General features: G+C 55.4%; 2 protein-coding genes across 4 annotated transcripts; one reads left to right on the top strand and one right to left on the bottom strand.

Moving 5' to 3' along the window:
* The first annotated feature begins 2,093 nt into the window (after positions 1-2,093).
* Positions 2,094-19,110, top strand: Tcte1 (t-complex-associated-testis-expressed 1). 3 transcript variants are annotated; one of them, XM_037199611.1, is made up of 7 exons: positions 2,094-2,228; positions 5,197-5,281; positions 7,466-7,607; positions 9,393-9,773; positions 11,053-11,621; positions 16,575-17,024; positions 17,624-19,110. In XM_037199611.1, the coding sequence occupies exons 4-7, from the start codon at positions 9,503-9,505 to the stop codon at positions 17,831-17,833; spliced, it is 1,500 nt and encodes a 499-aa protein (XP_037055506.1). In that variant the 5' UTR covers positions 2,094-2,228; positions 5,197-5,281; positions 7,466-7,607; positions 9,393-9,502; the 3' UTR covers positions 17,834-19,110. The 3 variants fall into 3 exon arrangements, with proteins under 3 accessions (XP_037055506.1, XP_037055505.1, XP_028746537.1); XM_037199610.1 differs by having other exon boundaries at positions 2,094-2,197; XM_028890704.2 differs by lacking the exon at positions 7,466-7,607 and having other exon boundaries at positions 2,094-2,197.
* Positions 18,421-25,427, bottom strand: Tmem151b (transmembrane protein 151B). Its single transcript, XM_028890703.2, has 2 exons — positions 23,137-25,427; positions 18,421-22,406 (listed from the first exon to the last, which is right to left on the bottom strand). The coding sequence occupies exons 1-2, from the start codon at positions 23,923-23,925 to the stop codon at positions 21,276-21,278; spliced, it is 1,920 nt and encodes a 639-aa protein (XP_028746536.1). The 5' UTR covers positions 23,926-25,427; the 3' UTR covers positions 18,421-21,275.

A 25,427-nucleotide genomic window follows, 5' to 3' on the forward strand; every position in this document is an offset into this window, starting at 1 on the left:
TTTTACAGAAGATTGTAAGTTCTGGAGGATTTTGTTGTTTAAAAAAGAGTGACCTGGTCTCACAGTAGTGGCATGTGCCTCAGGAGGCAGAGGCAGGTGGATCTCTGAGTTCCAGGTCTACAGAGTGAGTTCTAGGACAGCCAGAGCTACACAGAGAGACCCTGTCTTGAAAAAACAAAACAAAAAAAAAGTGCTCAGCTATTAAGAGTGCTCACTGTTCTTCCGGAGGCCCAAGTTTAGTTCCCAGCACCCATGTGATGTCTCAGTCACCTGTAACTTCAGGATCACCCAAATCCCATTCCTGCGTTCTGTGGGCCCCCGCAAATATATGATGATGCACACACACGCCCAGATGCAATGTGAGAGTGGCCTTCCTCAGCGTGACGTGTACCCCATCACTAATCTGACCACCCACCCTCGTGGAAAGGCATCTGGTACCCAAATCCAGACCATCCAGCCACCAGAGTGTTGAGATGGGGTCTGTGGGCCAGGATTGACGGGGTACCAGGAAGGGTCTCCAGAATGTCTTGTGAAAATCCTGTGTCGTTGAAGTGAGGCCAGGATGGCTTGCTGATACTTTGAGCAGCAGGGCCTGGTCAGCTGGCGGTGACAGGCACCAGGCAGAACAGCTTCTCCCCTTGTGGGACCTGCTTCCGGGGGAGGGCAGAAAGGGGGTGACGGGGGGGGGAGGGGGTGGTCAGTGAAAAAGGAAAGAAAGGGGCACAGGAGGACAGGAGTGTGGCCTCACTGCGTCACTGTGACCAGGTGACTTAGCTGGAAGGTAAGGGTTCGAGCCTTGAGGAAATCTGAGAGGTGTTTGAGCTGAAGGAACAGCCAGGGAATGCCAGGCTGTGAGGAAGGATTTGGAGAAGCCACGGGTGGTCAGACCAGTGGTGGACTTTTTACCTGAGGTAGGGTCTCCATGTATAGCTAGCTGTTGGTTGGCCTAGGACTCCCTGCATGCCCAGGCTGGCCTCTAACAGAGACCTCAACCTCCCAAGCACTGATTGGAAGCGTGCACCACCACGCCCAGCCAGTGACACAGCGCCTGCCCCAAGGCGGAACTGAAGCAGAAGACAAGCTGGGGCTGAGGAGGTAACTCAGTAACAAGCGTGGGGACCCAAGTTCAGGCTAGCTGTGGTGGGGTGCCCTCATAACCCAGCTGTGCAGTGCGGGGTTCACAGACAGCCTGGCCTATTCATTGAGCTCCAGAAGAGTGGAAAACTTTCTCAAGATGGACAGTAACCCCTGAGGTTGGCCTTCTAACCCCCTATGCATGGACACACGTGTGCACCTGTCTACACATGGACTGGGGATGTGACTCAAGTGGCAGGGTACCTAGCATGTACTGAGTCCTGGGTCGGATCCCCTGCACCGCATAAACCCAGGAAACCAAATGACACCCCTGACTCCCAGCACTGGGGAGGTGAGACAGGAACGGCAGAAGTTCAAGGTCGCCCAGGACTCCACAAGAGATCCTTTGTAAGTCACTTGTCAAGGTGCGGAGGGACTTGGAAACAGAAGCCTGGCTCCTCACTCACGGCTGGGCCTCTGGAGCTTGGTGGTAGGCCAGTCTATAGTGCTTACCACAGGCCCAGCTGCTCCAGGGCCACCAAACCGGGGAACCTGCAGAGACATCGAACCAGAGAAGCTGAGCTTTGCCTCCCTGTAACCAACCCTCCACCAATCCGCCATCCCTCTGCTCTGGAGAGCGATTTCTATTCCTATGCATAGATCCCTGGAGTCGGGACAGCTTTGCAGGCGCCAGGCTTCGGGCTGAGTGAAGGGGCGCTGCGGAGGCCCTGGCCCTCTCTGCCTTATTGGAGAAAGGTGAAGGGGCTCCCTGGCAGAGTTGGTGTCCACAGCTCGGCGGCAGGGGAATTCCAGTGACTTAAGTACCTGTGCCTGCCCCGCCTCCTTTGTTTGGCTTGGGCCTTCTCCCCTCCCCCACTCCTAACCAGAAGTACTTCCTCTCCCTGCGAAAAGCTTATGCATCCCGAAAGCAGAGCCCAAGGCCACAGGGTCGTGCATTGAGCACGCGGGCCCGAGGGGGGCGAGGCGAGGGGAGGGGGGCTGCGACCTTGGAGGGGGGAGGTTGTGGAGGAGGAGCCAGCCAACGCCCAGGCAGGGCGGAGGGCTCACGGCCCCGCCCCCTGGCGACTCAGGCGTCCCTAACGACCAACTGCGCCAACCGCAGGTGAGAGCAATCTCCTGGGTCCCCGGAGCAGGTGAGGCGACCTCTGGGCAAGCGGATGCCCAACTCTGCTCTTCCCATTCAGACCCCACTCACACTGGTCTAGTTCCAAAGCCCCACCAGCTCCTGCCCCCCACGCGGGTCTGTGGCCATGCAGCCATCATCTTAAACTTCCTGTTTTCTGTAATAAATGGGAGAACCTGTTCTGCCTGCGGTTACTTGAGGCCCACAGATCATTCCAGTCTTGTAAAGGTGGGACCCCGGCTCTGCATCCCACACAGCGGCTCTCTGTAAATTAGTCCAGAGGCCTGGAGTTCAAGTAGAGAAAGTGGGTACCTAGGAAGAGGAGGGCCTCCTGTCCTCAGCTGAGGTCAATGCTGCAGGCCCAGAGGCTTCCGCGCCTCCCTCAAGCCCCCCATGGACCTGGTATCTCAGGGTTACCAAGGGAAGGAGGAGGAACTTGCTGACCTTTGAAGCTGCTTTTCCTGCTGGGGTGGCTGAGGGAATGTGGCTGGAGTCCTGGGGAGCTACTGCTGGTGTTCCTTTCCATACAGCAGATAAAGGAGCCTGAGCTGGAGGAGGACAGCCCAGGGATTATGGACAAGCCATCTCTCTAAGCCAGAGACCAAGACCAGGCTCTCCGAAAAACTTACACACACACACACACACACACACACACACACACACACACACATCTCTCTTCCTTTAGTCCCAGAAACTGGGAATTCACAACAGGAATTTGGGCAAGAAAAGAGAGGTTAAAGAAGCTGTAAACAATAGTCCAGGGTCATGAAAACAGGAACCTGGGGCCTGAGGAGGGCTCTCTTTGGGGGGACCCTGGGGTAAGTAAGGGTGGGAAGCTGACTGAGAAGGCATAGGAAGCAGAGGCAGAGAGGTGAGTAGAGACCCCAAAGTCCCCAACAGACCGCCATAGCTACACTCTGGGAGGAACATGGGGCATGACAGGATCCTTCGCTATCCCATTTGGGTAGGTGGCAGGAACCTCCCTGACATGGCCAGATTTTACCGGGGACTTAAGAAGGATGAAAATGGAGGGGATATGCTGGAGATCAAGACTTGCTCCAGGTCTGTGAGCAACATGAAGGGCCCTGCATGGGTAGCATGGAAGAGCAAAAACACACTCTTCTCTTGGGCCCCTGTGGAGTCCTCAAGCCAAAGGATGTCAGCAACGATCCAGCCTTATGGAAGCTTCTGGTGCCAACAGTGAATTGGGATAAGAGTGTGCTGGGCTTTGGGAGTGAAGGCTGGGCTCCACCGTGGTGACACTCACGAGTGGGAGGAAGTCACAGGAGTAGTGAGCTAGGCCTCTGCAGCGGTGGCACACACCTTTAATCTCAGCACTGGGGAGGCAGAGGCAGGCGGATCTTTGTGAGTTCAAGGCCAGCCTGGTCTACAGAGTGAGTTCCAGGACAGCCAGAGCTATACAGTAAAACTCTATCTCAAAAAAGAAAGAAAAGAAAAGTGAGCTGCCCCTCAGAGAAGGGCCCATTGGACAGACATGTACCGGAGGAGCGACTCTCCCTTGCTGGCTTGGTGACAGGAAGTCCCTTCAGTTTACTAAGCCTCGGTTTCCTCCCGTGTAAAGTGGGGACTCTGAGAGCTTGGTGAGTATCACACAGTAGGCATGCTTCTTCTAATGCCCATGTCTTGAGGGCTGGCTCTAGGCCAAGCTTTCGAGAAATGCCACGAATGTTAGCCATTAACCGTCCACATGAGTGACGGGTGATGAAGGTAATATTAATTACTATCCCCATTTGACAGACGATGCCGCTGAAACTTGGTGAGGTTGAGTCCTTGCCCAAGGTCTTGGAGGTGTGAGCAAGTGGCAGAGTAAGGACATGGCAGTCTAAGGACTGAGCGCTGTCGGGCCTCCTTCGGGTACCTGCTATTGCTGGCCTGTGCTGCAGTAAATCATAGCTGTACAGAGCCAAGGCTGCGTGTGAGCCCAGACCACCTGCCCACCACGGCCAAAGTGGGACACCATTTCTATTGCCTGTACCGAGGCCTGGAAATCTCCAACTCTTCTGAGGATGCCATCTTCTGTGATTTCACACCCCTGTCCTGGCCCTGAGGACATGGAGATGGACTTGGAGAAAGAACGGCTTTCCCTGCCAGTGGTTACCCTGGTTGGCTGCGCTTGGTGCTGAAGACACAGCCATGTAGAGTCCACAGGCCTGTGAGATAGGTCCCAAGATGGAAGTCAGCTATGCCTTGTCCTACCCACTGACCCACTTCCCACTCCCAGGGCAGAGACATCACGTTGCAAACACACAAGACACACACATTTCTGGTGGCCCCAACTTCTCTGGAATGCCAAAGAGATTCCTGCCCTAGAACAGGGAGTGGGATCTTTTTTTTTTGTTTTGTTTTGTTTTTGGTTTTGGTTTTGGTTTTGGTTTTTCGAGACAGGGTTTCTCTGTGTAGCTTTGCGCCTTTCCTGGGACTCACTTGGTAGCCCAGGCTGGCCTCGAACTCACAGAGATCCGCCTGGCTCTGCCTCCCGAGTGCTGGGATTAAAGGTGTGCACCACCACCACCACCACCACCACCACCACCACCACCACCACCCGGCTGGGAGTGGGATCTTGAACAGGCTTGTAGTACTAAACTTCAATTCTCTCCCCCACCCCACAGGCTCTCAAGGGAGACAGGCTCTAGAACAGCAGTTCTCAACCTGAAAGGGTCGAATGATCCTTTCACAGGGGTCACCTAAGCCCATCTGCATATCAGATATTCACGTTACAATTCATAACAGTAGCAAAATTAGTTATGAAGTAACAACAAGAATACTTGTATAGTTGGGGGTCCCCACAACCTGAGGAACTGTTTAGAAGGTCGCAGCATTAGGAAGGTTGAGAGCCACTGCTCTAGGGGAAGCTGGCTTCTCTGTCTCTTCAGGAACTGTCTCCCTTCTGTGAGCCTTTGGGAGTGTCTGGTTGCTCCATGGATCCCCAGCTAATGGGTTTCTGTCCATCCCTGCAGAGTCCCAGGGAAGAAGGTGTCACTCAATACCACCTCAGGGCAGCCTGGCGACAGCCAGCCAGACTAAGGCCAACCAGTGAATGATGTAAGTGCTATGCCTGTCTCCCCCTTTCCTCTGGTTTCTTCTCACAGTGGGTTAGTCTCCTCTCTTCCTTCCTTCCTTTCTCTTTTTTTCTTTTCTTTCAACAAGGTTTCATGTAAGGCCAGATCGACTTCAAACTTCCTATGTAGAAGATGACCTTGAACTTCTGATTTAGGGGTTCTCCGTTTCATTCACCAAGCAGTGAGCCTAGCAATGCTCAGGACCCTGTGGTCCCAACGGAGAAAGAGAGGGCCATGCAAGGAGGCTGCACGTTGAGACCTGAGTGCCAGCAGTTCTGGGGCTTCTGGCCTGATTTTCATGGCCACCAGTCACCACTAGGCTTCATCCTCTGCTGCGGCAGATAAGCTCTGTCTAAGTCAGGGACAGTGACTCCCAGCAGTGGGGCTCCTGCTCCTTCAAGGACACACAGCGTCCTTCCTTCAGTCAGCCTCTACTTGGACAAATCCTAAGGAAGTCTCTGATTGGCTGACGTTAGCAAGCCATGCCCATCAATTGCTCTAGCCAATAGGATACTCTTCAGAATCTATTCTTAGAAGCAAATAGGGCAGACCCAAACCAGCTACCTGCCTAAGGCAGACCTGGCACTGGCCTTGGGGATGCAGATCCAAGATGCAGAGCTCTGTCTGCTCTGGATTTGGCCTCCGGGTGAGGGGCACAGGTCCTGGGGAGCTGGGGCTCCAGCAGAGGGGTGGTTTGGGGGGTGAAGAAGTAGTGATTGAACTAGTCCGGGGGTGGAAGTCTGTCTCTTTCCTAGGAGGAGATGGTAAGAAAGGCATCCCAAGTTTAAGGAGTGGCCTGAACAAAGGCCCCAACTAGCTTTCAGTGTCCTGGGTGAGAGCAGACTTTACTTCAGAAAGCCACCGGTCATGTCAGGAGGCCCTTGTCCTCTGAGGGGCTGAGGGAGCCGGCTTTTGCCCTCTGGCAGTGATGAGCCACTGAAGAGGCCTGCCACCGTGGCTGTGCAGGGCTGACCGTGAGAGGACCAGACTGGATGCCAGGGCCAGGTGCCGAGCAGCTGAAGCTGTGCGTGACAGACACAGAGTCCCTACGCTGAGGCACAGCCATGAGAAAGCAGAGAGGGGACAGGCCGGCGCCTGTGTGGCCTGTAGGAAAGGCTGGCCCCTTGCTTTCAGCTCTACCTTCTGTGTGGGTTGAGTCTGAGGGACTTAGATGGAAGCCTCAGGACCTGGGTGTGAAATACAAAGGAGCTGGGTCCCGTGGCAGGAGCAAGGTGGGCAGAGCCTGAGCGTGGACAGAGTGCCTGAGGCCTGCCATGCAGACATCTGAAAAGCAGTGGCCAGAGGGGCTGGAGAGATGGCTCAGCGGTTACGAGCACTGGCTGCTCCTCCAGAGGACTTGGGTTTGGTTCCCAGGACCCAGGTCGTAGCTCACAAACACCCGTAACTCCAGTTCCAGGAGATCCAATGTCCTCTTCTGGCCTTCTCAGGCACCAGGCATGCACGTGGTGCACAAACATTTAGGCAAACACTCATACACATAAAATTAAAAATTAAAAAAAAAATGGCCAGAGAGGCTGAGCAAGAGCCAGGAGTGACAGAACTGAGAAATTTCTTTTACACACTCTCCTATTGATACATTACCAGTAGACCTCTAAGTTTAATTTTACTAATTTTTTAATTGTTTATTTTCATTTTGCGTACGTTGGTGTTTTGCCTGCATGTATGTTTGTGTAAGGGTGTCAGATCCCCCGGAACTGGAGTTACAGACAGTTGTGAGCTGCCATCTGGGTGCTGGGAATTGAACTCCGGTCCTCTGGAAGAGCAGCCAGTGCTCTTAACCACTGAGCCATCTCTGCAGCCCTCTTGTTTTATTTTTAACTGTGCATCTTTGTGTGGGTACCCTTGAGTGCAGGTACCCTCTGAAGCTAGATGGGTTGTGTCCCCCTGGAGCTGGAGTTGGTTGCAAGCTGCCTCTGTGGGTGCTGGGAGCTGAACTCAAGCTCTCCGCAAGAGCAGCATACGCCCTCGGCTGCCGAGCCATCTCTCCATCCCCCATTATTAGTTTTTCAAAATAGATTATTTTTATTGTGGGTTTATTTGAGACATGTAGCCCAGGCTGCCTCAAACTCATTATGTAACCAAGGATGACCTTGAATTTCTGATCCCCAAGTCACCACTAACCCCTTGCCCTTCGCCTCTTCTGTAGAGTCAGGGACAAGTCTCAGAGACCTGGCACCCACTGGATGACACAGCTCAGCACGCTAGACAGCAGTCTCCACAAGGGTCTATATAGGAAGACAATATCATCTCATTTTACAGACAAGGGAAGGGAAGAAATTGAAGTCCAGGTAGGTTATGCAACTTGGCTAAGGTCACACAGCAAGTCAGAAATGAAAAATCAACGGATGCCTCTATGTAAACAGTACCCACCTTTAGCTCTTTTAGCTCTGTCCTCTTTTTTTTTTTTTTTTTTGAGCCCGTCACTATGTTGCTCTGGAAGTCCTGGAACTCGCCATGTAGCCCAGGCTGGCCTCAAACTCACAGAGATCCACCTGCCTCTGCCTTCCAAGCGCTGGGATCAAAGGCTTTAGTTAAAGATGGACAGAGAATGTGAATTTACATTCGATTTGCGTACAGGGTGACACAACACATAAATATCTTCCCACAGTGCTGCTCTCCGCAGGCTTTTCCTCCTTGAGCTGCCTGGCAGGCTAGGGAGTACCATCTGGTCCCTCCCTCTGCCAAGGATGCCTTTGCTAGAGCGGGGTGCTCCCTCTCGGTGGTGGCCGCTAACAGAGGGAAGCTCCCCAGGAAGGGCAGAGGGCCCAGACACCCTGTTCTGCCCCCAGCTCTCTGGTAGGGTCCCTGCAGCAGGAGGGTAAAGGGGTGGCCGCATTCAGAAGGTCCCCCAGACCCAGACATCATTCCCCTCCGTTCCTCTAGCTTCAGCCCCATATTTAGTCTTCTCGCCTCCCACGCCTGCCGCCGCCGCCGTCTGGTATGAGGGGAGACTGAAGTGGGAGCCAGGCAGGAGTGAAGGGTGTGAGGAGAGGCATGGGCGCTCTGGCCAGGCTTGTGTCTTCTGGCCCCCTTCTGTCCCTCCCAACTGCCCTGCCCTAAATGGTGGCTCCGTGGTTAAGAGCACTTACTGCTCTGCTCCTGCCGGGGGACTGAATTCAGTCCCCTGCACCGGCCTCAGGCAGCTCACAACTGCCTGTAACTTCAGTGCCAGGGGAAAACAATGCCTTCTTCTGGCCTCTGTGCACACATGTGCATACACACACAGAGACACACACACAGAGACACACACCACACAAAGTCTTTAAAAAATAAAAATAAGTTCCTTCTTGTTTAGTGTAAGCTGTGCAACATTGGGCAAGTCGATGACCTCTCTGTGCTTCATTACCCATTAGGGGGAAAAATGATGAAGATGAGTTATTATCTCCAAAAGGTTTTTGGGGTTTTGTTTGTTTGTTTGTTTGTTTGTTTGTTTTTGCCTCGAACTCACAGAGATCCACCTGCCTCTGCCTCCCGAGTGCTGGGATTAAAGGCGTGTGCCACCACCGCCCAGCCTTCAGAAGGTTTTTTAAATTTATTTTAATTTTATGTGCATTGGTGGGTTTTTGTGCATCCACGTCTGTGTGAGGATGTCAGATCCCCTGGAACTGGAGTCACAGACAGTTGTGAGCTGCCATGTAGGTGCTGGGAATTGAACCAGGGTCCTCTGGAAGAGCAGCCAGTGCTCTTGACCACACTTAACTGATTGGAGCCGCCTCCCCAGCCCCCCCCCCACTTTTATGACAAATGAAAGAATACCCAGGGTGCAGCAATGACTACAGTTGCCGAATAACTATTATCTAAGCCTGGGGGCTGTTCCCTGCACACACTGGCGCCCTTGGAATACACTATTTTGTCAACTCCTCTAATAATCCTGTTGGTGGCTATTGCCCTCACTTCACAGAGGGACATCATCTGAAATTCAGAAACATCTGGTCACTTTCCCAAAGCCACACAGCCAGTCTCTTGAGATTCTCATTTGGGTCGACTCCCCTCCAGAAACTGACCCTCAAGCACCACTCTGTGCCACTTAAATTCCCCCAAGTAACACACTGTCTCCCTTCCTTTTGCTCAAGCCACAACCCCCCATCCCGCATCCTACCTGCACCGACGATCTTCCAGTTTAAGAAGTTTCCTGTTGCAAGTTGCTAAAGGGCTTCCTGCCCTTGCCTCGCCCGCAGCCAGCATGCAGGACATCCCAGCAACATCGCCCGGCCCGGGGTCTCGCAGCCAATCGGCGTTCAACATCCAGCGCCAGGCGTCTGCCGTGAGTGGTGCCAGCTCAGGGCCTCCACCCATGAAGACTGGCCCAAGCCCTGCCCCAGCCCACCTGAAGCCCAAGCCCCAAAATATCCGGCGCATGCGCCGGATCATCTCTGAGGACGCAGAGTGGACACTGGCCATTGTACCACTCCTTACAGAACTCTGCATTCAACACATCGTCAAGAACTTCCAGAGTGAGTTCATCTGCCCTGGGCTGGAGGAGGGGGACCACCATACCCCGGCCTGGGAGCACTCTTAAATCCACCCCCATCCAGTACCAGTGGTGTCTCCTGCTGTCCCCACCCCAGACACACACACACACACACACACACACACACACACACACACACACACACTGTGCCCTCCATGCTTTCGCCCTTCTCTCCTCACATCTCTCTCCAGTAAGTTTGGACTTGGCCACATTCTCCTTTTCCTCCTCCCGGAAACTCTCTGGCTCTTGTCTCCCATCTGACAGAGTCTTCCAGAATGCAAATGGGTTCCTGGTGTCCTCTGAACTCTAGTCCTTTCTAGAGAAAAGTTGTGGGCCTCTCCTACACCCTGAGACAAGGGCTTCCTGAGGACTGGCCACCTAACATAGTGTGTTCCTCTGTTGTTTATTGGCCATGTGCTCCAGCAAGCCAGTGTGAACTCTAAGAAGCCAGGGCCCTGGCTCTTTCCTTTTTTGGTTGTTGTTGTTGTTGATTCTCAAGACAGGGTTTCTCTGTGTAATAGCTCTGGTTATCCTGGATCTTGCTCTGTAGACCAGGCTGGCCTTGAACTCACAGAGATCCACCTGCCTCTACCTCCTGAATTCTGGGATTAAAGGTGTGTGCCACCACCTCCTGGCTATTTTTTAAATGCATTGGTGTGTGTGTGTGTGTGTGTGTGTGTGTGTGTGAGAGAGAGAGAGAGAGGGGGGGGTACACACCACAGAACACATGTGGAGAGCAGAAGAGAACCTCATGAAGTCAGCTCTCTTCTACCTCTGCATGAGTTCTGGGGTGCAATTCAGGCCACCAGTTCTGCTCAGTAAGCATTGTTTACTCACTGGCCCATCTTTCTGGCCCCACGTTTCCTTCATTTTTCTCCAGCAGCATCTGGCACATAGTAGGTGTTGAAGTACGTGGAGTTATTCTGAAATGAATGGTTGAAGTCTGACTGGGAGTCTCAGAAGTCAGCTGTCTCTCCAGCAGACTAGATAATACACTGGGGTCTGGCTCTGTGTGTCTGTCCGTTCTTCCCCAGGCGGGTCAGCCTGGGACCAGACAAGGCCTGGTGCAATGGCCAGCAGGCGAGAGAACCCTGAAGAGCGTCTGTTTAAGAGACTGTTTCGCCTCTCAGAGCAAAGCTCCCAAGACCGCAAAGGGCCTTCCCTTCCCTCAGTGTGTCCCTAGGCAGGACATCCCAGGGCGCCACGCTGTGTTATCCCCAGCCTCGCGGCTGAACCCTGTTTTTCTTCCCTCGTCCCCAAAGACAACCCTATCCTGAAGCAGCTGCTCCCAGAGCACCAGCAGAAGGTCCTGAGCCACCTGCCCCCTGACCTGCCGCTGACGGTGACTGCCAACCTGATCGAAGATGAGAGGTACTGGCACCGCTGCTGCGTCAAGCGCTGGCCTGTGTGCCACGTGGCCAAGCACGGTGGCAGCTGGAAGCGAATGTTCTTCGAGAGACACCTGGAGAGCCTGCTGAAGCTCTTCATCCCGGGGACCACGGACCCCAGTGTGATCCTGGACCTGCTGCCCCTCTGCAAGAACTACGTGCGCCGAATCCAAGTGGATCAGTTCCTGCCGCCCGTGCGGCTGCCAGCCCCGCCCCATCCTGACGACCAGTCCGACTCCGGCAGTGAGGGAGAGGGGAACGAGCCTGAGAAGGACCACTACCAGCTGGAGGAGCTGGTGGCTGGCCTCAAGCACCTGGAGGAGCTGGACCTGGTGTACGGGGTCAAAGACTGTGGCATGAACTTCGAGTGGAACCTCTTCCTCTTCACCTTTCGAGACTGCCAGTCTCTGGCGACCACCATCAAAGCTTGCCACACCCTCAAGGTACCCCCACACACACTGACCTTCCTCCCTTCTCAGTGCCTCCAGGACTGCTTCTCCCCACCTCTTCCTCTCCTTCCATCATTTCCTCCCATTTCCTTTTCCTTCATCAACGGAGAAGGGGATTGTTTAGACGTTTGAGTTTTCAGAAGCTTTTTTTTTTTAAAAGATGTATTTATTTATTACGTATACAGTATGTCTGCAGGCCAGAAGAGGGCACCAGATCTCATTACAGATGGTTGTGAGCCACCATGTGGTTGCTGGGAATTGAACTCAGGACCTCTGGAGGACCAGCCAGTGCTCTTAACCTCTGAGCCATCTCTCCAGCGCCCCCCCCCCTTTTTTTGAGACAGGGTCTCATATGGCTCAGGCTGGCCTGGAATCACTCACTGGTAGCTGAAAATGACCTTGAATTTCTTATCCTCTGCCTGCACTGTACACACACATAGGCATGCACGCTAGCACACACAAACACACCTGAGTGCTGGGCTTGCAGGCATACGCCACACCCAGTCTACGTGATGCTGAGGACCGATCCAAACAAAAACTGCCCAGGGCGAGGGTGCAGCACAGAGGCAGGAAGTGTGATGAGCACGTGTGAGGCCCTGGGTCTAGCCTCTGCCACAGGATAGCTGGCCGTATCCCTCCCTCGTCTTGTTGCTGTGGTTAAAACTCCTGACAGGCACAGCTTTAAGAGGGAAGCGGTTATTTGGCTACAGTTTCAAGTGCATGGTTCACCATGGCGGGGAAGCCGTGGTAGTGGGGATGTGAGGAGCTGGTCAGGCAGGGGGTATGGAGTAGTGGTACTCGGCTTTCTCCTTTTCATTCAGTCCAGGACCCCACCCACAGTTAAAGCTCAACGAGATAAACTGGGCCCTGGGGGCACACGCTTTTGATCCCAGCATTCGAGAGGCAGAGGCAGGCGGAGCTCTGAGTTCGAGGCCAGCCTGGTTTACAGAGTTCCAGGACAGTCAGAGCTACACAGAGAAATCCTGTCTCAAGGGGGGAAGGGGGAAAAAAGTCTAATTAGGAAATGTAGCTAGCTTTTGAACTAGATAATCCCCCAAAGACATGCCCAGAGGCTCATCTCTAGGTTAGTCTAGATCTTGTCAAGTTGACAAGACTAACCAACACACTGGTTATACTGAAAATTTCAGACAAGCAGGTATGTCCCATGTAACAGTTGGGCTGCACATCCAAACGTTGTGGTTTTTATCTGAAATTCAAATTGAACTGGACGTCCCATGTTTCTATTTGTGAAATCTGGCAGCCACAGCCTAGCTGCAATTTTACATTTATATCGCTGCTCATTAGTGCCTTTCATCCCACCAGACTGCTCGCTCCACAGGGCACAAATGGTGCAATTCTGATTTTTTCTGCATCTTCAGCACCTGGGACAGGGCCTGCTACTGTCTGTCTGGTGAGGCGAGGACACAGCACTTCTTCCTCTTTTCACAGAGTCTAGCTAGTATCTTGATGCCGCTCCCCCGCCATGATGAGCCATACCTTCAAAACTGGAAGCCAAACGACCACGTCCTTCCTTAACTTGCTTTTGTTGGGTATTCTGTCACATCGACAAGACAAGATGCTGAGCACATGTAACATGCCCAGTCTGGGGCTGGAAGTCAGAGCCTATGCTCAGCAGGCATGAGTCTGGGGACTCAATTCCTGGCACCAAAATGTAAAAATAAAAAAATGGGATGGGGGCACTGGGTTGCTAGAGTGTTTGCCGCACGTGCAGGAAGCCCTGGGTGGGATCACCAGCACTGCATGAACCGAGCGTGGGGTTACCTGTCTGCAATACCAGCACTCTGGAATTAGAGACAGGACAGTTGAAAGGTCAGGGTCATCCCTGGCTTCATGGTGACTGGAGGTCATCCTGGACTACAGGAAACCCTGTCCCCAAAAAATCAAGTGGTGCCTTAGTGGTTAAGAGCACACACTACTCTAGCAGAAGACACTAGTTCAGGTCCCAACACCTACATCAGCTCACACCTGCCTATGACTCCAGCTCCAAGGGATCTGACCCTCTTCTAGGCTCCCACACACCCACACACAAACACACATGCATAGCATACTTAAAAATCGCTTTTAATAAAACAGAAAACATGAACGAGGGATGGAGTGGGGAAAGAGAGAGGGAAGCATGGTTGGCTTAAATTCTGGTGGCTGAAGGGACTCTGAGGCCACACAGTGCCAGCACTAGTATTTCCCCTCCACGAACGGTAGAAAAGCAGGAAGAAAGGGACGTGTGCAGAAGAGAACATGCAAACCACTCTTGCAAGAACTTGGGTCCCAAGAGAGCCTCACCAAGAGCAGTGTCCCTAGTGACCCAGCTGCATTCCAGCAGGCCCCACCTCTTAAAGGTCCCACCATCTCTCAGCATCACATAGGGGACCAAGCTTTAGCACAAGAATCTTTGTGGGGGTGGGTGAGGGGGCTGTCGACCTCATCCAAAGTAAAGTGCCATCCAGGGGGTATTGGACTGCCCATATGGAAAAAGCCACCAGACTTAGGAAAGAGAATGGCCTGGGCAGAGCCACAGTAGACATGGTTGGTCACCTAGGAGACCATTGCAAGTGCAGATAAAGTTGAGGTTTGGGGGCTGAGAATGTAGCTCTGCTGGCAGGATACTGTCTATCATGCACATCATGAGCCAGGTGTGGTAGCACACACCTTGATCCCAGCGCCTGGGAGGCAGAAGCAGAAGGATCAGAAGGTAAACGGTTATCCTTGGCTACATATCAAGTTCAAGGCCAGCCTGGGCTTCGTAAGACTATTCTAGTGTCCTTTCTATTGCTGTGATAAAACATTCTGAGCTAAACAACTTGGGGCAGGAGGGATTTGGCTTACACTTCCAGGTCCCAGTCCATCATCGAAGGAAGTCAAGGCAGGAACTTGAAGGAGGGCCGTTTGCCATTCTACATAACATTTCCTCCAACCGAGGAACTCACTTCACAGCCAGAGAAGTCCAGCATGAAGTGATGGAGGAATTCTGCTTGCGAGCTGGCTCATAGACCAGCTTCCACTCAGCCAGATTTCTTTCTTTTTAGGCTTATTATTATTATTATTATTATTATTTGGTTTTTCAAGACAGGGTTTCTCTGTAGCTTTTTGGAGCCTGTCCTGGACTCGCTCTGTAGACCAGGCTGGCCTTGAACTCACAGAGATCCACCTGCCTCTGCCTCCCGAGTGCTGGGATTACAGGCATGCGCCACCACCGCCCGGATTATTTTTATTATTATAAATTATATGTATGAGAGAGTGCATTTGCAGGAGTTCAGATGCCCACTGAGACCAATAGAAGGCATCAGATCCCCTGGAGCTGGGGTTATCAGCCACCCGGTGTGGGTACTAGACACTGAACTCTGCTTTCTCTCCAAGAGCAGTACCAGCTCTGACCCGCTGGAGCTGGCTCTCCAGTCCCTCGGCTAGCTTTCTCATACCGTTCAAGACCACCTGCCCAGGGATGGTGCCGCCCACAGTGGCCTGGGCCCTCCTACATCAATTAACTATCAAGACAGTCCCACACAGACATTCTCCCAGTCAACCTGATCTAGGTCTTCAAGTGAGTCTCTCTTCCCAGATGACCCTAAGCTGTGTCCCTGACCCCCTAAAAATGAGGATAGTTAGAACCACAGCCATATCTGAAAAAAAAAAAAATGGTTGAAGCAAAGAATGTGGAGAGATGCACAGTCAGATCACCTGCCACCATAAGGAGGATGGAGACAGGAAGGAAGAGGCAGAGGTGGCAGCCCCCTCTCATGAGACCAGATGCTGTGGGAATCGTTGGCAGACAGGGAACAGACTAGGAGGACCATTCTGAGGGGGAACGCGTGAGTTCCAGCTCAAGGGGGCCAGAGCAGAGAGCATCTTGATAGCTGGGTAGAGAACCCGATGCTGGGAGGAGAAGTCTAAGTTGAGCTTTGAAAACTGTGTCTTATGTGTGACCTTGCATTTGGATGGAGTCTTACAAGGAAGAGCCAAAAGGGAGGCAGAAGCCCGACGCCTGAGGAAAGGGGTGGGGGGAGCAGGGAAGAGGGCATGGCGTTGCGTCACCGATCCCAGAGAGGATCCCAGAGAGGGCCATGCTTCAAACAGAACGGAGAGAGCCAGAGGTGGGGATGGAGCCCAGGGCTGGCCTAGGGGCCCGGGAGGTCCCTGGGAGTGGGGCACTTCAGTGGGTACCAGGAGCAGAAGCTGGGCAGCTGTGGAGACGGAGAGAGTGGGAAGTGAGGAAGGAGGCTGTGATCAGTTTTGTCAAGAGCTCGACTGTGAGGTGGGGAGCAGAGCTGGAATAGACGAGGGAGCTGGGCCTCTGGATAAGAAGTTGCATGTATTTCATGCTGGATCTGTCGGCAAGGAAATCATCAGTTATATATAGGAGAGCGGCTGGCGGATCAGGGACAGCTCTTGCTGGGGCTGAGACCGGAAGGGAGGCAGTTGGCATGTGGTGGATTGCCGCGGAGGTCTGTGTTGACATCAAGAAAACAGTAGAGGGTCCTGTTCAGTGGCCAGGAAAACAGAAGAGGGGCCATCAGTGGGAAGGGGGCTCGTAGGAACGCTGGCATGTGAGGAGACTGGAAAGGTTGAAGTTGTCCCAGATTATGAGAGAACTTGTTGTCCAGAGAAATACGGTTGGATTGGCACGCCGCGCTGGAAGGTTCTGTGATACCAGCCAGTGACACAAGTGAGCTTTTCTCCTGTCCGTTGCTTGGTCAAAAGAGTGCAGAAAACATGGACCTGGCTGGGCCCGGCGATGCCCTTCCCACGGCCACCTGCCACCAATTCTGTATCCCTGGGTGGATCGTCCTCCCCTTTAAAAGCCAGGCAGGTGGCCAAGACCGAGTGCTGAGCCTCCAGCCACTTTGTATCTTCCTTCTCACCAGCAGGGCAGTTAGGTAGCGCAGGCTATCCCAGACTGGCAGATGCTATAAAACTCCTACCTGCCCGCAGATCTTCAGGCTGACCCGAAGTAAGGTGGATGACGACAAGGCGCGCATCCTGATCCGAAGCCTGCTGGACCACCCGGCCCTCGAGGAGCTGGACCTGTCCCACAACCTCATTGGAGACCGTGGTGCTCGAGCGGCCGCCAAGCTGCTGAGCCACAGTCGCCTGAGGGTGCTCAACCTGGCCAACAACCAAGTGAGGGCGCCCGGGGCACAGTCGCTGGCCCACGCCCTGGCCCACAACACCAACCTCGTCTCCCTCAACCTCCGCCTCAACTGCATCGAGGATGAGGGCGGCCAAGCCATTGCCCACGCCCTGGAGACCAACAAGTGCCTCACCACCCTGCACCTCGGTGGCAACGAGCTGTCCGAGCCCACGGCCACACTCCTATCCCAGGTGCTCCCGGTCAACACCACACTCATCAGCCTCAACCTCTCCTGCAACCATATTGGGCTGGTGAGCCATGGCTTTCTGGGGCAGGCGGGCATGGGGCGGAATCCAGCTACCACACTTGCAGGAAAGCGCTAGACTGTGCGGTGTACTGCAGAGAGACTAATGTCCTCCTCTGTTGTGCGCACTCCAGTGTGCATTCTTTTTCCCTTCATCTTCATGTGTCTGTGGTATCCAGGCATGTACATGTTTTTGCATTGTATGAGCCTGTGCTCATGTGTGCGTGCCTGTGGAGACTGATGTCAGGAGTCATCCCCAATTGTTCTTCCACCCTGTTCACTGAGGCAGGGTCTCTCAGGCAAACCCAGAGCTCTCTGAAATGACCGGTCTTGCTCGATAGCTTGCTCTGAAGATCCTCTCTCTCTCCCTGGAATTACAAGTGGGCTGCCATGCCCACTCAGCATCTCCATGGATTCTGGAGATCCTCATTCCGGTCCTCATACTTGCTCATGAGTACTTTTCCCACTGAGCCAACCTCCCAGATCCACGTCCCGAACAGATAGGTTACACGTGGCTTCGCAGAAGGTATCCCATCTGTGTGGAAGTGTGTGTACGTGTGATCTTGGGACAAATAGAAAATGATCCTCTGCCTCACCCCTCCCCAGGATGGTGGGAAGCAGCTCCTGGACGGCATGTCGGACAACAAGACCATTCTGGAGTTTGACTTGCGTCTGTCAGATGTATCCCAGGAGAGTGAGTACCTCATTGGCCAGGCTCTGCATGCCAACCGAGAGGCCACCCGCCAGCGGACCCTGAATCCTGGCCACTTCATGTCACCCGTCACTAACAACTGCCCTGAGAATTCAGTAGGCTAAGACGGGGGCAGGCTAAAACAGTGATCTGATGGGTCACTGTGGCAGCCACACCTTCATTTCACACCCTTCCTGTGCCTGTCCCTGGTTCTGAGGAAGAAGGGAGAAGAGGAGATCGCGAACCTCCTCAGAGTGAGTTTATATGCATGAAGATGCTGAAGGGGGCCTAAGGATGAAGAGCTGGTAAGCTAACTCCTGGACCTGAAAATGGCCATTTCTACACCTGTATAAATGGTCAGCTTCCAGGAACAGGAAGGCGAAGGACACTAGAGAGAGTGTCCCTGCCCAAACTCTTCATGAGCACCATCTTGATTCACCCCACCCCTTCCCCTTTCTACTAAGCAGACCCTGGAGCTCTGATCTACACACACACACACACACACACACACACACACACACACACACACACCAAAGCCCTGCTGGTCTCTCTGCTCTCCCACCCTGCCTGTCATGACCTCGGTGTGCTCCACGTCTGCACATTGTACCATCACTAATTCTCAAGCTGGGAAGGAGTACCAAGGGGCAGAGGGGCTCAGACACAGAGACCTCCTGCCAAGGGCAGGGAATGAGTGTCACTCCGAGGAGGGGCGTCGGTGAGTCGTCCACACTTTTATTGTCCACCAGTGTGATTTGTACAATCTTTGCGCTTGGAATTCCATGACAAAAAGGCCACAGTGTGATGCACCCAATTTGACAGAGATCTGTCTTCTCCCGAGCCAGGCCCAGCCCACCCCACAAACCCTTATCCTTAGGACATACAGTCTTCCTGGTACCCTCCATGAGTCCCTGTCACTCTATGACTGCCCACCCTGGGGCTACACCCATAGGAATCACATCAGCCTACGGATCCACGAGAGGACCCGACTGACCAATTCAGGCCCAGCCCCTTGTCTCCCAACTCTTCTTGAGCTGAGTGGCCCAGAGCCCACCTATCCAAAAGATGGGAGACTGAACCGCAGCTGCCGTCCAGGAGGGCCTGCACTCCAGGGACTCTTTGCAACACGCAGGCGCTGAGCAGAGCACCAGAGGGGGCCTGGGAGTGACTACGTGTGTGCCTGTCCGGGCAACCTAGAGACATCTGTACCTGACACCCTCTGACAGTTCCAGAGTGCAAACATGTAGGTGTGAGGGTGTGTGTGTGTCTGTGTGTAGCCACAGCTGCTAGCAGAAGTTCTAATTAGAGAAACAAGAACATTCAGTGTAAAGTTTAATTTTAGAGATTAATTAATTTTCTGGTTTTCATTTTCCCTGGCAATCAATAAAGCTACCAAGAAAAGAGACCAAAGAATTGCTTTCTCTCTAAGTCTGTGCGTGTGTGGGAGGTGAGGCTGTCTGTATGAAAAGACCTAGGCAGAAATGGTCAGACAGAAATAATAACAGGGCTTCCCCTCCTCCTCTCCCAAGGCCAAGCTCCGTCTCTGGACCCAGCATGATGGAGAAGGAGCCAAGCCCTTCCCTCTTTGGAGCTGTGAGGTGGCCAGGCTGCCCCTAATGAGAACAAGACATCCAGGTACCAGCTGGCCAAGGACTGGGGCCCGAGGCCACAGCTCCACCACCACCTGTGCGTCAACAGATGTCTGCTCCAGGGAAAGCTGGGTGCGCCGACAAACTACCCGCCCCCTCGGACAAACTCAAACTCAGGGTCCTCGAGGGCTCAGTGCTGACAGGCCAGGGGGCGCTGCTGCTCAGGAACCCTAGTGGGCAGCTATGCCGATCCCGTGGGCGCAAACCTCTCCCTCTGACACCCCTCCCCCACCCAGCCATCTCTGTATGGCTAGAAAGCACAACCCCATCTGAGCCATATCCTGGCATCCCCACGATCTGGGCTTCCCACATCCCCCCCCCCCCCCGGGAAGAAGGGACAGGAAGCCAGAAGAGATGTTGCATAGGTTGGGGCCACTCCCATTGGTTGGTGTGGGACTGGCACAGCCAGGAGGAAGAGGGGAGGCCGAGAAGATGGAGCTCTGATGGGGGAGGCAAAGCAAGAAGCCGAGGGAGCAAGACTGGATGGATGTGAGCCCGATCCCTGGGTGCTAAGTGTGCTGGGAAAACTTCAGCCAGGGCAGCTGGGAGAGCAAGGGGCCAAACACAGACATGCACAATGACGCACGGGGCCTGGGGGGGGGAGGGGGGGCGGGGGTACAGGGAGCGGGAGAGCAAAGTTGGTGTCAAAGCTTTGAAGGGACAGGACAGGGGCTGGTGCCCTGGGGCTGTGGCGTGAAGCCCCTCTGAAGACAGAACTTGAGCTCACAGGATAAGAGGACGTGGAGGGTCTGGCAAGAATGGCGCTCCTGCCCCTGGATTTGAGTACCTCTCCAGGGAGGGCTTGTGATGGACTCAGCTCCACCCAGGCTTGTGTAAGGGGCGTACTACCCCCTAAGCGTCTCTCGGAGAGGAAAAGCTGTACCGCGCAGCCACCCCTTCAGAGCTGGCTTCACTCCGCCCACCATTACCAACTCTGCTCTTTCTCCTACCTGCCTCCTGAGGTCTCTTGACACCAAGGTGTGTCTCAAGCTCTGGTCCACTTGGTCACCCACCCTGCCCAACTCTAATGAGGGCCTCCAGGATGGCACCTTAGCCTCCCTAACGGAAGTACCTACCCAGAACCCAGGGGAGGAAGCTTCTGATCGATGGGAGGCTGGGTCTTTTCCAGAGAGGGCCGGGGCATGCCCTCGCCAGCTCCCCCTCTGGCCCCCTGCACCCTGACAACAACAGCTCTTCAGAGCCGGTAAGCCGGAGGTGAGTGACGTCATTGGCGTGATGCAAAGTCCCTCCAGGACCGGACCTCTGGGGCCCAGTGAAATAAACAACCGTGGTGGGCGTGGCAGGCAGGAACCGCCAAGGTTTCCCCGCCAGCGCCAAGAGGCCAGAACCGTTCCCAGGTGTGGAGAGGAATACCGGGCTGCCAGCCGGCCCTACCCTCAGACCCGGTGAACTCAGCTGGCTGGAAACCAGCCCTGCTCTTCACCAGACCACCGCCCCCTCCTCAGGGGCCCGGCAAAAAAGGGAAAAAAAAAAAAAGCCCCAAATGCCCTTCCTGCGGCTTGCCATGGTGGCTCCCTTGGTGGGGAGGCCAAAAACGGGTCCCACATCATAGTTGCCTAGTAACAGTCAAGACTTGACGAAAGCCTGGGCGGGAAACCTCGAGTGTGCGTGGAAAAGGAAGTGTCCCCGTAGGAACTCGGTGGGGACTAGCAGAGCGCCACCTCTGCCCCGGTGGGTGGGATTCTCGGAGAGCTGCCAACCTCCCCCGCCCTCTGTCTGTGTACAGGGAGCAGTCTCAGGCCCACTGGGGTCTCTTCTGGGCGTGCCCCTCACCTCCCGCCTTCACGCATACCCTGCCTGGCCTCAGTCACCATCCTGCCTTCCCCTGCTACGCACAGGGAGCACAATATGTCAAGGGGCAGGAGGGAGAACGGCGCAGGCTCCCTCCAAGGACAGGAGGTCACAGTGAGGTCTCCACGCAGGAGCCATGGCGGTGCAGTGGCCGGTGACTGTGGCCCAGACACCCCTCCTGACGATGGACGATGAGGACAGGGAAGTAGAGGGCGTCATGATAGGGCGGCGGTGGCCCGGCCTCCTCCTCGTCGTCCTCGTCCTCGTCGTCCCGCATGCTGGCCTGGCTCGACAGACGCGTCTGCTCCGTGGGGCAGCTCGCCTCGTTGACACTCCCGCTCCGGCTGCGCCACAGGCAGCTGCGCCGGGAGCCGTAGAGGCGACCGAGCGAGAAGCGGCTGCCCCCGCATCCCGCACTGGCTCCGGGCCCCTGGCCGGCCCGCGGGCTGGCGCAGATGCTCAGCGCACTGCGCGAGAAGATGGACGAGCTGCTGACCGCTCGCTGACAGTGCTCGCAGCTTCGCCGGTACGGGGCCACGCCCGCCGCGCCCGGGCCACCCACCCCGCCGTAGCGACACGTGGGCGCGTAGCCACCGCCCCCTGCCCCGCCGCAGCGCCCGCCCAGCCCAGCCAGGTCCATGAGCACCGCTTCCGAGTAGCTGGGTACCAGCTGCTGGTTGGAACGGATGTGCCACTCGAGCTCGGTGCTGTCCACCGTGTTGACCCGCGGCAGGCGATGAGTGAGCGGGGGCAGCAGCTCGTCGCTGGGACTCAGGCCGCCGCCCGCGCTGCTGGCCGAGCCCGGCCCCTCCAGGCCGAAGAGCTTCTCCACGTGGTAGTGCGCGTACGCCGTGCGGTACTCGGCCAGCACGCGCAGCGGCCACGACAGCGTGAGCAGCGCCGCGGCCCAGAAGGCCGACGAGCAGGCGTACCAGGGTGGCCGGGCCGGGTCAGGGAAGGCCACCATGAACTCGCGGAAGTCCACGTTCTTGAGATGCATGCCCTCTCGAGCCTCCATGTAGTCATCCAAGCCCTCGTTCTCGGCGAAGAAGCGTGCGCGCTGGCACAGGTACGCGTTCTCCGCCTCCACGCTGGCGAAGCTGAAACACTTGGTGAAGCGCAGCCGCGTGGCCGGCGCACCCTCCAGCCCCACCAGCGCCTTGGACACGTCCCGGACGCCACAGCGTGCGTAGTCGAACTCGGCCTCCGCCACGTGTGTGTTGACACGCTCGTGGTAGACCTGCAGCGCGCAGGAGGAGGCTGGAGTCGCAAGGGGAGCATACCGCGGCTTGTCTACCCATCCCGATACTGAGCCGGAAGTCACTATACCTGGGATCATCTCCACCATCATCTCCTCCCCCTCCCTCTCCCAACCCCAAGGGGTTTAATACGGTAAGTGGTGGTTGCCCTGAAAACTCTGTACCACGCACACCCACCTCCTCTAAGAGTCTTGGGCTGAGATCCAGAGACCTGGGTTTAAGTCTAGCACTGCCAAGGAGAAGCAACCTCAGGCGAGTCTGAGCTGAGGTCTCCCTAGCTGTGAATAAGTATTCAGTAATAATTACGTCACTGAACAGGTAAGCATATGCATGTAAAGCCGCCTGCAGTCGGGAAGCCTGAACAGACTCCACTCTGGACCCAGCCAGCTTGAGTTTAAGGCCCATCTCCTTCCTCACTTACTGTTTGACCTTGGACAGGCTGGCTGCTTTGTTTGCTTGTTTTAACCACTACACACCCTTTTGCTCCTTTTTATATGGATATACCTACTTCACAGGTTTGCTGTAGGGATCAAATAAAGTTTAAAGTCGGTAAGTGCCTCGAGCTCGGCTCTGCTGGTGTTGGCTGTTACTCCTGGGTGCCCATGGGGGCTCACCGCTGTCTCCTGCCCCCTCGGGAGCACAGGGAAAGGCAGGCAATCCAAGCAGCCTCCTCTCCTCTTGAACAGCCTGCACTCACCTCCAGCCTCTCACCTGGGTGGTCGTGTAAGCATCTCCGTTGCGGTATCGGGTGACCTGACGGGTCCGGCGCACGTAGTGGTAGCTGATGGCCTTCCACCAGATGCAGGGGGTGGCCTGCTGCATGCGGCCCACCCGCTCCCGCACGCTGCTCACGTCCACGCGGTGCTGCAGCTCGTGGCGGGCCTGGCAGTGCCAGCACTCCACCAGGTAGACCGCGTACAGCATGAGCAGGAAGGCCAGGGGGATGTAGACGTAGCCGTTGGAGCAGGGGCTGTCGTGGTACATGAGGCTGTTGCCCTGGTAGGCGCTGCTGAAGGTGAGGCGGGTCACCGTGGTGACGTGGCACCAGGCCACCGCCCCCAGGCAGCCGTACATGAGCAGCGAGAGCAGGAGGCACTTCCAGTGGGACTCACGGCAGAGAGATTTGGTGAAGGAGGGCTGGATGGGTCGCTGCTGCTTGGACGGGCAGGGAGGGGTGCCGAGACGAGGAGGAGGAGGTGAGACAGAGTGGCAGGACCCGGCACAGAGATGATGAACACAGAGATGGAGAGACACAGGGATGTAACAGGGAGAGAAGGAGATGGGAGCCAGTGGCCACAGATAAACACAGACGAAAAGGGGGCCAGGATGCCAGTACAGGAAAGTGCAAAGAGAGACGCCCCAAGAGGCGGAAGTGGAGGCCCAGGAGGCACAAAAGACAGAGGGAGAGGATGGAAACCAGAAGGAGGCCGAAGACAGACACAAAGACAGCAGTGAGACAGAGAAGGTGTGGATGGGGAGAAGGAACAGACAAACGGGCATTAGCGAAGGTAGGTCCCCAACCCAGCCCGCTTCCAGGTGACCCAGGAAAGTAGGGAAGAAGGGCCCTCTGACATCATCTCCTCTCCTAACAGGTGGGGCCCTGGCTTCTTGCGCATACTGTCGGCCCTGGGTTCTAGAGAAGCCATTCTCCTTCGGCTCACCCACCTCTCCCCAGACCCCACGAACAGTCTAATACTTCCTGTGGAGAAGGGGCTTAACCCAGGCCAACCTCATTCCTCCCACCCTCCCTGCGTTCTTCTGTGAGTCTCCCCACTGTTCACATCCGCCTCCCAACCAACGCACATTCTTCCCCTCTGTCCTGGGACGGGAAAGAAGGGCTAGGGCCCCTTCACACAAGACAGTCCAAAAGGGCAGAGGCCTGTGGCTGAGGAGAGGAGGGGATGGGAGTGAGGAAGGCGCTGGAAGCCCAGCCATTTGTCACTAATTTCTGATACTCTCCTAGGGCCTGTCTGTTAAAAGCACTTGGCACATTGGGAGTTGTTTACATGTCTAGTTCTCCACCAGATGGACTGCTCCTGAGGGCAGGGCCCGTGTCTCATCCTCCTTGCTTCCTAAGTGACACCCAACAAGCCCATAATCAATGAGGGCTGAGTCTGACTGCTCAAACGGCCTGTCCCCACCCCTCCAACATTGTTGCACACCCATGCACATGTGCGTGTGCGCGCACACACACACACACACACACACACACACACACACACACACACCCTTCTGCTGCAGTGCTGACTGGCCCCTTTAATGCCTCATGCCTGGCCCGGGGGGCCAGCCAGAGAGAGAGAAGCCAGTGGAAACGAAGTGTACAGTTAACAAGCAGCAGGCCCCAGATTTCTGTGGCTAGGCAGGGGGAGCAGGAAACAGCACCCAGCATGTCCCTGCAAGGGAGGGAGCGCTGTGTCCTTGGAAGCCGGGTGCATGTGTGCACCTGCGCGGTGCCCACCTGGTTATGTGCCTGTCCCAGTGTGAGGACAGCCGAAAGGGGCTGCCCGCAAGTCTGTGCCCACTCTCCTCCCGCCCCCGTGCCGTGCGCACGGTGAGCACAAGCGTGCGTGTGCGGCTGGGGCGGAGGGCTTACAGCACTTCCCTTGTGTTCTTTGTCTCCAGTTTCCCAAAGACTGAAGTAGGACCCTAACTAGGTACATGCTTAGTACTGACTCAAAAATTCTTAAGCTTAGTGCCCCCTAGGGGGAGCATCGGGCAGTGAGAGAGAGAGGTGAACAGCCCCCTTACACACACACTCGCGCTCCCGGTGACCCCAGGGGGGATGGCCTCTGGACGCGTCTGACCTTCCTGCGGTCCCAGCTCGGGTGACACCACCGCTTCCCCGAAGCCACCCTTCTTGCTTCCTAACCCCTCCAGTCCTCCTTCCCGGCCTTCAAGGTGGGATGCCGCCCACCATTCTCACCGGGGGCCGACGCAGCCCCTCTCCGCTCAGCCCGGGGTCTGCGAGGCTCCGCCCCGGGCCCCTCCCCCTGCCCAGGACC

The sequence above is a fragment of the Peromyscus leucopus genome, chromosome 16_21 (genome assembly GCF_004664715.2).
Source record: "Peromyscus leucopus breed LL Stock chromosome 16_21, UCI_PerLeu_2.1, whole genome shotgun sequence".
NCBI classification, from domain to species: Eukaryota; Metazoa; Chordata; class Mammalia; order Rodentia; family Cricetidae; genus Peromyscus; species Peromyscus leucopus.

What these genes read in the sequence shown, in the direction of transcription:
- Tcte1 (XM_037199611.1), top strand. Translation starts at nt 9,503, where the DNA reads ATGCAGGACATCCCAGCAACATCGCCCGGCCCGGGGTCTCGCAGCCAA. An exon ending in AAGCTTGCCACACCCTCAAG is followed by an intron (nt 11,622 to 16,574) that starts GTACCCCCACAC and finishes ACCTGCCCGCAG; the next exon opens with ATCTTCAGGCTGACCCGAAG. An exon ending in CCTGCAACCATATTGGGCTG is followed by an intron (nt 17,025 to 17,623) that starts GTGAGCCATGGC and finishes ACCCCTCCCCAG; the next exon opens with GATGGTGGGAAGCAGCTCCT.
- Tmem151b (XM_028890703.2), bottom strand. Translation starts at nt 23,925, where the DNA reads ATGCCCGTTTGTCTGTTCCTTCTCCCCATCCACACCTTCTCTGTCTCA. An exon ending in ATGCTTACACGACCACCCAG is followed by an intron (nt 22,407 to 23,136) that starts GTGAGAGGCTGG and finishes TGCGCGCTGCAG; the next exon opens with GTCTACCACGAGCGTGTCAA.